At 42.6% G+C, this 11,293-nt stretch overlaps 2 protein-coding genes across 2 annotated transcripts in view; one reads left to right on the top strand and one right to left on the bottom strand.

The window, feature by feature from the left end:
- The window catches only part of LOC109464090 (aspartate--tRNA ligase, cytoplasmic-like), a 62,862-nt gene that overhangs the window by 12,686 nt on the left and 38,883 nt on the right, over positions 1-11,293 (bottom strand). The gene's annotated exons all lie outside the window — the stretch shown is intronic.
- On the top strand, positions 2,039-5,796 carry LOC109464089. The gene is made up of 4 exons (XM_019761018.1): positions 2,039-2,113; positions 2,431-3,615; positions 3,861-3,944; positions 5,336-5,796. The coding sequence occupies exons 1-4, from the start codon at positions 2,101-2,103 to the stop codon at positions 5,779-5,781; spliced, it is 1,728 nt and encodes a 575-aa protein (XP_019616577.1). The 5' UTR covers positions 2,039-2,100; the 3' UTR covers positions 5,782-5,796.

Here is an 11,293-nt window from a genome sequence, read left to right as displayed (position 1 = left end):
GTCAAGAAAACGCGTTTGTTTGAAATAGCAGTGGGGGGTGGAACTTCATGCAGATACGGGGTGGTTTTGATAAGTGGTTCCAGATGTTTTTGCCCATGCTTAAGAGATGGCAAGTTTTTTGGAAGATGTTCGCAGCCAAAACGCATTCTTCCGTACGTCGCATTTCTGTGTAATTTCGCATGTGGTGTGGCATTATGTCCGGGATTATGCACGTCTTTTTATTTTTACCGTAGCTGTTTTGATATTGGAGTAAATGCTTATTTTCGAAACATCCCTACTTTTACAATCCTGTGGAATAGGCCGTAGGTTTAGGCAGTTGTCTGGTAGCAGAGGTTCTCTAAGCAGATATCCCGGGTATCTGACCGGCGGAAGTAACACTCGCGGTGCTTACCGCAACTGTTGCTGGAATTTGGCCTGTTCCAGTCGCGCTTAATAAGTAACAGGCACGGTAAGACGGTGTCTTCGTTAATAGTGACAGGACCATGATAGTCCGATCTTTATGAGAATGCAATGATTGTGTGTGTGTAATCAAAATGAACGTCTTCAAACATGAAGCACAGTATCTTTACACGCCCTGGGAGCAGTAATGGATTAAGGTCTTTTTATGTTTTATGCTTGTGACGCGCCCTCATTGTATTAACCGTTGCCTAATGTCTGCATAGTAGGTCTGGCGTTGACCCTTGGGATTGTTTTTGTTGCAATATATAAATCTTCACGGAGGATTGTCGCCTATGGCTTCTTGTTTTGTTGTTGTACATGTTGTTATTATCTGAAGGCTAAATGAAATAAAGGTTTTGAAATGAGATTTTAGCAAGCATTTCTTGTGTGATGATTTTTCACAGACATACTATAACTAAAAGTATAGCTATAACATTATAGGTATAAAACACTAGACTGCACTCCCAAGACTGTCTAGTGTTTAAACCATGGCTCAAAATACCACCTGTAATATTCTGTACTGATACAACCAATTTACAACACATGTAGGCTTTTTTTCTAACACCATTGGGGCAAAAGAACTCTGACTAAACACAAATTTCACAACCACAGTTAGACCACAGCATTGACAGAGCCAGTCACCTGTGAACTTTGACCCTGCATGACCTTAAGGGGAGTGTTCTGGCTGACAGGTGCATTCCAACAGGTGTCACAGATCCTACACAGGTATTCAGTAAGGGGGCCTATGATTGGTGCAGAGTATTTGTTTACAGATCATTGTTTTACAAAACAAAAGACTGTGGATTGAATCTTTGATACATTTGGTGAATATGCCAAATTGTCAAGTTAACTTTTCAAGCATAAAGAGGGGTATCCTGAAAATACTGCAGGCAGAATAACCAACAAGAGTCACTCTATAAACAACTATAGGAGTATAAACACTAGACTGCACTCCTAAGACTGTCTAAGTGTTTAAACTATTTACCTCCTCCACAAATCATTCATTAGAGTTTAACAGCGAGTATGCTGTTACAACTCTGAGCTCAAACAACTATTTATGAATAAAGTGACCAATGAGAAAGGCTGTAACAAGTACAAATATTGACAGAGTTACACTGAAGGAGCTTTGTAGGGGAGTGGCTGGCTATTCTTTTTTAATTAGGCATTTCTCAGGGTCTGAAAATGGCGTCTCCAGATCGTCCTTCTACTGCGTAACAATGAGAAAGGCTGTAACAAGTGTCACTGTTCAAATACACTTCCTGAAGCCAGAGACGCCCCCATGATTCGAGGTTAAGTGAAGGAAATAGTTCTTTGTCTTGAGGAAAGGTAAGTTACGAAGTTATTTTACCAGCTGATGTTAGGGTGTCTGAAAACTGAAACACTGAGTCAGACTTTCAGCACTTTGTGCTGATATCTTCAGCACAAAATTGTCAAGCATTACTTTGGTTTTGTAACTTAAAGTCAGCATTATAATACTAGTTTTACTTTCTATTACTATGTGTCCTTGTATGTTTGATCACACTTAACATTAATGTCTGTACAGATTTTTGGTAATAACATTCTTCCTGCCACCAATGTAAGGTCAACTGTGTTTTTTTTCACAGCAATTTGATATAACAAAACTGAGTGGTGAGAGACCCAATTGGGAAATGTGTTTCCAACATGTCAGCAGAAGGTGAGTTTATTTCTGTACTGAGACCATTGTTCTCTCATGACATGACTTTATTGACTAGAATGTTACTGTTCTAACCCCATTTTCAACTTAAAAGCTTTAAACTCACCTTCTCTTCCTGCCCAACTGTGCTTGGTGGCAACGAGTTCCACTCTACGATAAGGGAAATACGAGTTTTTGAACACCTCAATTCTTGGTTGATAACTTGACATTTGAAGGCATGAGTGTTAGTAATGAATGATGCAATACCAGGATGAAGATTAAAACGGTCTGTAGGAAATGACATAAAATGTTTTGTTTTGTCCTGTTTTACACTTCAGACTTCAGTGCAGTCTTGCTGCTCAATGGCCAGTACGGCAAAAACACTACGAACCGACAGGTGGCACAGATCGTAACAGGAGCAGGGAGGAAAGTTTACAGTACCGTTTTGGAGGATACAGAGGAGGACAGAAAGTGTGCTGAGGCTGATGCAGTGGAGCTCATCCTCCCAACCCACAGTCAGGGAGACACAAGGAAACCCAGTCTGGATTGGCTGACCTTTGACCACCCTGCCCGCTATCCCAGTCTCCCCAAGGATGTTGGGTACATTGTGGGTCAGGCTGAGGTCACCAGCAAAGCAGCAGCAGCCATTCAGGAGCAGCGTTTCCCCCAAGCCAACCTCGGTCTTGTCATCGAGACGATACCAGAGGACACAGAGAAGTACAAGGAAGAGGAGAAGGCCATGTGCATTGGAGAGATGGAAGACTCCATCAGACAAGATGCTGAGAAGGCAGACACTGTGTTCTCTGTAGGACATAACATATTCGACCACTTCACCAATTCCTTTTGTGCAATCCCTGAAAACAAGAAGCCAACTCACCTTCTCTTCCTGCCCAAACCATCGGACTTGTTCCAGAACAATACAGTAAAGTACAGGGAAACCAACGAGAGGGTCGTCCTGTCCATCGGTGGGGTCAACAAGGTAGAGAGGGTGAAAGGTTATGACCTTGCAGCCAAGTCCTTGGTAATGGTGGCAGAAACAAGTCTGGAGAAGATCCTTTGGCGGATTTGTGATATAAGTGAGGAGGAGTTTCAGGCCACAATGTCCATTCTCCAAGCCAGCATCAACTCAGGAAAACTGATCCCCACACTTTATCCACGCTGCACCCAGGAAGACATCTGCCGACACATGCAGCAGGCCCACCTGGTTCTCATGCCCTCCCGTGCAGAACCCTTCGGACTGGTCGGTCTGGAGGCCATGGCAGCCGGTGTGCCGGTCCTCATATCTGACCAATCAGGACTGGCCACTTTGGTCAAAAAGGTCATACCAGAATTCCATCACTCTGTACTGGAAATAGAGGGTGACGATTCTGTAGATGTTGGACGTTGGGCAAGTCAGATTAAGACGGTCCTAAGGATGTCTGAAGCAGAGTTCAGGAGGGCGACAGACCTTAAAGTGAAGCTACTGAAGTCCAGGTATTGGGAGGAGTCTCATCAGCAGTTACTACAGGCTTTTGGAGGTGCAGGTGAGAGTTAAGAATAAGATACTGTCAGTTGAATTACTACTGTAAACTTTAAGGTGAGATTTGATACTGTAGGTCATGAAATATTCATGGTGGTGTTTTATTCCTGTTTTTGTACCAAGTAAGTGTATAACAATGTAGCTCACTGTGGATATGTGTTGTTTATTGTATTATTACTCAATGCATTGTAATGTTGATGACCCACTAGACTTAATGTCTGTTTACTATAGTATGTTGTGTTTCGGCAGCTGGTAACACAGAGAGGACCAGACCAGACTATGACCAGTCATCACAACATTCAAGACCTGCCAGGCTGGCTATCAGGCAAACTGGTAAGTCATTAATATATAAAGATTAAATTATATAGAGATTTAAAATCAGGTAATGCTATAAAATGAGGCGAAAAGACTCTTGCATTCCAACTAATCGCTACTGTTACAAGATCTATAGCTACATGTAGAATAAAAGGTTTACTGCAGCTGATTTTCCACTAACTTAACTTATTGTGTTTAGCATGTCCTGTGTGTACAGTATTAAATGATGCGTAAATAATTTCATCAGGTTGGAAGATACTTAGAGTATAGAATTTTCTTCTTACACGACCATAGGGTTTCTCACCTGCTTACGTTTCGATGTCTATCAGACACCTTCCTCAGAGCTTCTGACTGGAGTTCCGCAAAAGCACACATACAGACCAGTATCTAAATTTTCAGTCCCACCATCCACTGCACCAGAAACTTGGAGTCATCCGCACCCTTATGGACAGATGTAACTCTGTGGTGACTGAAGAGGAGGACAAGGAAAGAGAAACACAACACATCAGAAGAGCCCTCATCCGATGTGGTTACCCACAATGGACCTTTCGGAAAGTTGAACAGAAAGAGAAGAGGCCAAAGCAGACAGAGAAGAACAAGAAGGAAGGGGAGAAAACCAGGACCATGGTGGTTATCCCATATGTGAAAGGTGTAACCGAACCATTAGAAAGGGTCTTCAGAAAACACCGGATAACCACAGCAGTTAAATCTAAAACAACACTGAGGAACTTGCTTGTCCACCCCAAGGACAAGTTGGGGGACCATGTGAAAACGGATTGTGTTTACAAAATTCCTGGCAAAAGCTGCGATGAAGTGTACATTGGAGAGACTGGAAGGACCTTTGGTAAAAGACTGGAAGAACACAGAAAAGAGGCAGACAACAGCGAAGCCATAAGATATACACGGTCCCAGAAACAACAAGCACAAAAAGAAGAGAAGAAATCAGCAGTTACAGACCATGTTGCCAGAAACAATTGTGTGATAGACTGGGAGGGAGCCAGGGTCATAGATAGGGAGGACAACAGAAGAATCTGGATAAGGAAGTCAACCCCAGTGATGAACCGGGACGAGGGGGGATACAAGCTCAGCCACGTTTGGGATTGCATTCTCGCCGCAAAAGCGCCACCTACATTGGCGTTAAATAGCGGCGAGTTGCAGAACTCCAGTCAGAAGCTCTGAGGAAAGGTGTCTGATAGACATCGAAACGTAAGCAGGTGAGAAACCCTATGGTTGTGTAAGAAGACAAGTATTAAAGATGATTTGCCAGAAGGTTAGAATTTGACTTTGTTAAGTACAAAACCTCTTTCCTATATTGTTTCATTGATTTAGAATATTGCTTATCGTAACTTGTACTACCAGTAGTCATGGCATCATGGATTCATCAAAAGTTCAATCCTGTCTGCTTCCAGACCTTCCCGTGCATCTAAACTTGGCTGCAGTGCAGCCACCAACTGCAAGGGGGCAGGCAGGGGACATTGATGTTATGCTGTCAAAACGGCTTCTAAAACTAGAGAAAAAACTTTTCACAACAAAGGTGCTCAGAGACCGCAGGCGCTACAAGAAAACAGTAAAGCTTTTCCTGTCACACAAGGCTTTTTTGTTGAAAGAAGCTGTGAAGGGATCGATCCTCCTCCTCCTGACGTTCCTGCGCCAGACTGATGTGGACAGGTTCTACCACAACCACTACAGGGTGGGGGAGGGAACCCTGTCTCAACAACTCTCACACATCCTCATCTCAGACGACCTACAGGACAAGGTCAAGGGCGCCCAGCTGATCGTGAGGCTCCACGTGAAGCATGAAGACTATGTGCAAGTAAGAGACAGACTGGGGCAAGGTGAGAACCACAACTTATAGTATTACTGATGGCTTGCTGTTTAGCAGATAGATGACTTTCATTTCAATAAATGCCAACATAATTTCTGGCAAATTGAATATACAGTATTATCATATAGCCGGGTGACGTTGACCTATCAGAAGGCTCCATTCCATATTCCTTATGACGCCGTAATGTCAGAAGTAGAGTCAAAACCTGGTCTTTATTCATCCCAATCCATACATTAAACATCTAATAATCACCCGCATATGACCTCAGGTGACCCAAAAAGAACACCGCTCTGTTCTAAAAAAAATCCTAAAATACTAAAAGTAACTTGAGTTGTGTTCCAATGACCTCGGGTGACACCTGTTCCCTTCCTTTGACCCAAATAGACAACGACCCTTCCCCAGTTACCTCAGGTGACTCCAGATGTTCTATGTTCTATTCAGCATTGTGCAACAGGTAAATTGCACATTGTGTCACTTAACTGTGTCAGTTTGGATAGGCTATCGTATAAGCTATATGATAATAGCATTAATGGCCCGCCCTTTCTCACTCACTTGGTGGCTTTATTCGGTGGTTATAGCAACTGACAAGGCTTTATCACACCATATTCCCCTCGGGCGGGTCATTAACCCTTAATTCAGTAACATTTCAATATGGTCTCAAACATCTGACATTAATACTGACTGCATCATTCCTAATAAACAGGACTGGACCGTACCACTTCTGCCTACAACCTGCTTGCCCTGCCACCCCCCAGCAGACATGTGGACCATTCCAGTCTGAGAGGCCTGGACCTGGCTGTGATTGGTCGAGAGGACAAGCCCTGTGACAGGACCGATGACATCACCATGCCGTACAGACAAGTACAGTCAGCCGTACGAACAGCGAGAGAGAAATCCAAACAAGAGGTGAAAGTTCAGATTGAGACAATGCAGAGGCAGGTGCAAACAGGTAGGATTGGAGTAGATGCTATGATGAGGGAGGTAAAGATGCTGAGAGAGAAAAATGAGAAAGCAGAGAAAATCCTCCTGGAACAGAAGGTAGAAATGAATGAGGAAATCCAGAAACTTCAGGAGACCAACAAGAGCCTGGAAGCCAGAATAGAAGAGCTGTTGACTGCCAAGCAACCATTGGAGGGTGGAAGTCAGCAAAAAGATCCTGGACCAGTTACTGTACAACACGTGTCAGACCAACAATCAACAGATAAGCCCACAGCACCTGTACAAGTCAAACAGTCAGTGGTTTGGCCTAAAATGAAAGATACAGAAGCAAGTGTCAAGAGTAGTGTCAAGTCTAGAACAGCAAAGCTGCTGACTGCCAAGCAACCAGTGGAGGGTGGAAGTCGTCAAAAAGGTCCAGTACAAACCATGTCAGACAAACATTCCATGGATAAGCCTACAGCATTTAATACAGGACAAGTCAAACAGTCCGTGGTATACGTACAGCCTAAAAGGAAAGATACAAAATTCAGACCAATCAGGGTGGGACAACCATGCATATGGGTGAGGAAAGTCAGGTTTGGGGGATATGGATCAGGTAGGGGGAAATTTAACCGTCCTTTGGGAGTAGCTGTTTCACAAGACAATGTGGTTTACATTGCTGATCATATCAACAGCAGAATCCAGGTGTTCACAATGGATGGTGTTTATATCAGTGAGTTCACAACAACTCCATGGGAACTTGTTGAAAAGTTACAACCACATGATGTTGCTGTAGATAGAAATGACAACCTGTGGGTGGTGGGTGATGAACATGTAGTGCAGTATTCCAGCAAAGGCAACCGTTTGGCCACAATACATCTTCCATATGTGTCACACCTCCGTGGTATAACTGTATCTATGGCAACAGAACAGGTGATTGTTACAGAGTATGATGGGCAGAATGGTCGACTTCGAGTGTTTAACCAAGATGGTTCTGAGACATATGGGGCAGGTCATAGGTCACCAAAGCCTTGGAGGCCACGATATGTGACTGTGGATGGGGAGGGGAACATTCTGGTCACTGATAGCAACAATCACTGTGTCCATGTCTTGGACAGAGAGGGGGAACTTCAAGTTCAAGTTTGGGAGTGAGGGATCTGATAATAGTCATCTGAATGATGTTTGGGGCATTTGTGTTGATGGGAAGGGAAACATCATTGTGGCTGACAGAGGAAATGGTTGTGTGAAAATGTTAGACAGTCAGGGCAGATTTCTGTGTTACATTGGAAGTGATATGAAGGTTCCCCAGGCTGTTACTGTGTCACCAGGTGGAGATGTGGTGGTGACTGATGTTGACAATTATACTGTATCAGTCTGGACACAGGATAGGGGAAAATCACAATGCAACATGAGTTACCAATACAAAGGCCCCGTTCATGATTGGATAGAATTGTAATCATGAACGCGCGGATGCGAATCGTTCCGGTTCGACGCTGTACTCCCGGGTACGTGGGGGCCGCAGTCGGCCATAGTTTGCGGCGCAGTGGCTTGTACTGCGGAAAATTCTACTTGAATCGTACAATCTTGACATCGAGTTCTAATTACTGGTCGACTGAGGAAACGGGACTTCCGATATTGACTTGGGGAAATCAGGAGATCCAGAGGAAACTGGATGGTGTGTACTAGAACCTACCCTGGGTGTGAGGGTGAGTGGTAGCCCAACGGGGGCTTTGGGGCGGCGGACCGTGGGGTTTGCGCCAGATGCGTCCGGGGCACAGCCTATGCCATGGGGAGGACATGAGTTGGGAACGAGCGACCACTCGCCCGAACAGGCGTAAAGTCTCCGCCTTACGAGCCGGGTTCCCAGGAAATATTCAAAGAAATTGTGATATACATATGAAATGCAAGTCAATTCGAGGTGTGAAACCGTTTACAGTGTGAGTGCAAGTTTTGAATCACGGACGCAAAAATATATTCCGGTTCGATTCGGATCGTGGCCAAACCGGAACACATTTCAATCATGAACGAGGCCAAAGTCAATTGTAACAGTTCATATCATGCTTTAGTAGCATTGAGCAAAAATGATACATGACATAATGTACATTGCAGTCTGTGGTTATATAATAATCATCACTTATACATACTTGTCTATGCTGTATAGTATAGCATAATGAATTGACACATTGAACTGTTTGTAATGGATGTACAATGTATGTTCATTATTTGTCTGATGTATTTCCTATCAATTAGTGCAATCAACTTAATACATACTTCATGTAGTAGTTAGTATATAGTATCAGTATCTTAAGAACTAGTAAGTAATGTGGGATGTTCATGTTGAATAAAAAGGACTTAACAGCTGAAATATGCACCATTTATAACACATGTATTAAAACTTGTACTCATTGTGCCTGTTTTAACCATTAAATCCTTCACAAATCACTCAGTAGGGCCCGAAATACCAGCTGTATTCATGCAGATTTTTTAAAGTTCAGATAAAACTTGAGCAAGCTTCACATATTTCAGATGTCCACCTGCACATGTACAGTCCATGCACAGTTTGTGTGAGGCTTGTTTGTTGTACAGGTTGTTATTATCCAAAGGTTGAATGAAATAAAGGTTTTGAAATGAAATTTTAGCAAGCGTTTCTCACTATGACCGACTTTTCACACATTTAACTTGTCCAGGTATACAATCACTAGTGAGCATGCACTCCCAAAACGTCTCAAACAAGGACTGTCTAGTGTTTTAACCATTTACCTCCTCCACAAATCATTCATTAGGCCTAAAAATACCACCTGTAATATTCAGTACACATACAACCAATTTACAACACATGTAGGCCTTTTGTCTAACACCATTGAGGCAAAAGATCTCTGATTAAACATCAATCTGACAACCATTGGGGCAAAAGAACTCTGTCTAAACACAAATTTCACAACCACAGTTAGACCACAGTATTGGCAGAGCCAGTCACCTGTGAACTTTGACCCTGCATGACCTTGAGGGGAGTGTTCCGGTGTCAAGCCAAATACATGATCCTGCCAAATACATGACTCCGACACTACATGGGGGTTTCCAATATACCTGAGACAAGGGGTGGGAGGGGTTAAGTCGTGATTTGGGAGACTAAACCTAACATGTACTCCCGACATGAAGAAGAAACCTAACCTACATGTAAACCCCAATCGTAAGTCTAACACTAACCCTAACCCTAACCCTTACCCTTACCCTTACCCTTACCCATACCCTAACCGTAGCCTTAAACACCTGACCTCTCACGTATGTGGCAGCTCAAGGATTTGGCACAACACCGGCTTACAGGTGCATTCCTACAGGTGTCACAGATCCTGCACAGGTATTCAGTAACAGGGCCTACGATTGGTGCAGAGTATTTGTTTAAAGATCACTGTTTTACAAAACAAAAGACTATTGATTGATTCTTTGATACATTTGGTGAATATGAAAAGTTGCCAAGTTAACTTTTCAAGCATAAAAAGGTAGTATCCTGAAAATACTGAAGGCAGAATAACCAACAAGAGTCATTCTGTAAACACTAGTCTGCACTCCTAAGATTGTCTAGTGTTTAAACCATTTACTTCCTCCACAAATCATTCATCAGAGTTTAACAGCGAGTATGCTGTTATAAGAGCTCAAACAACTATTTATGAATAAAGTGACCAATGAGAAAGGCTGTAACAAGTTCAAATATTGACAGAGTTACACTGAAGGAGCTTTGTAGGGGAGTGGCTGGCTATTCTTTTTTAATTAGGCATTTCCCAGGGTCTGAAAATGGCGTCTCCAGATCGTCCTTCTACTGCGTAACAATGAGAAAGGCTGTAACAAGTGTCACTGTTCAAATACACTTCCTGAAGCCAGAGACGCCCCCATTATTCGAGGTTACGTGAAGGAAATAGTTCTTTGTCTTGAGGAAAGGTAAGTTACGAAGTTATTTTACCAGCTGATGTTAGGATGTCTGAAAACTGAAACACTGAGTCAGACTTTCAGCACTTTGTGCTGATATCTTCAGCACAAAATTGTCAAGCATTACTTTGGTTTTGTAACTTAAAGTCAGCATTATAATACTAGTTTTACTTTCTATTACTATGTGTCCTTGTATGTTTGATCACACTTAACATTAATGTCTGTACAGATTTTTGGTAATAACATTAAATTAAATATGTTTTCTTCCTGCCATCAATGTAAGGTCAACTGTGTTTTTTTCACAGCAATTAGATATAACAAAACTGAGTGGTGAGAGACCCAATTGGGAAATGTGTTTCCAACATGTCAGCAGAAGGTGAGTTTATTTCTGTACTGAGACCATTGTTCTCTCATGACATGACTTTATTGACTAGAATGTTACTGTTCTAACCCCATTTTCAACTTAAAAGCTTTAAACTCACCTTCTCTTCCTGCCCAACTGTGCTTGGTGGCAACGAGTTCCACTCTACGATAAGGGAAATACGAGTTTTTGAACACCTCAATTCTTGGTTGATAACTTGACATTTGAAGGCATGAGTGGTAGTAATGAATGATGCAATACCAGGATGAAGATTAAAACGGTCTGTAAGGAAATGACAATAAAATGTTTTGTTTTGTCCTGTTTTACACCTTCAGACTT

The sequence above is a fragment of the Branchiostoma belcheri genome, unplaced genomic scaffold (assembly GCF_001625305.1).
Source record: "Branchiostoma belcheri isolate BF01 breed outbred unplaced genomic scaffold, Haploidv18h27 scaffold131, whole genome shotgun sequence".
In the NCBI taxonomy this organism is placed as follows: domain Eukaryota; kingdom Metazoa; phylum Chordata; class Leptocardii; order Amphioxiformes; family Branchiostomatidae; genus Branchiostoma; species Branchiostoma belcheri.
This window is presented reverse-complemented; position numbering and strand designations above follow the sequence as displayed.

Bases quoted from the DNA above. Each gene is read 5' to 3' on its own strand.
- LOC109464089 (XM_019761018.1), top strand. The intron at 3,616-3,860 runs GTGAGAGTTAAG...GTGTTTCGGCAG, and splicing joins ACAGGCTTTTGGAGGTGCAG to CTGGTAACACAGAGAGGACC. The intron at 3,945-5,335 runs GTAAGTCATTAA...GTCTGCTTCCAG, and splicing joins GCTGGCTATCAGGCAAACTG to ACCTTCCCGTGCATCTAAAC.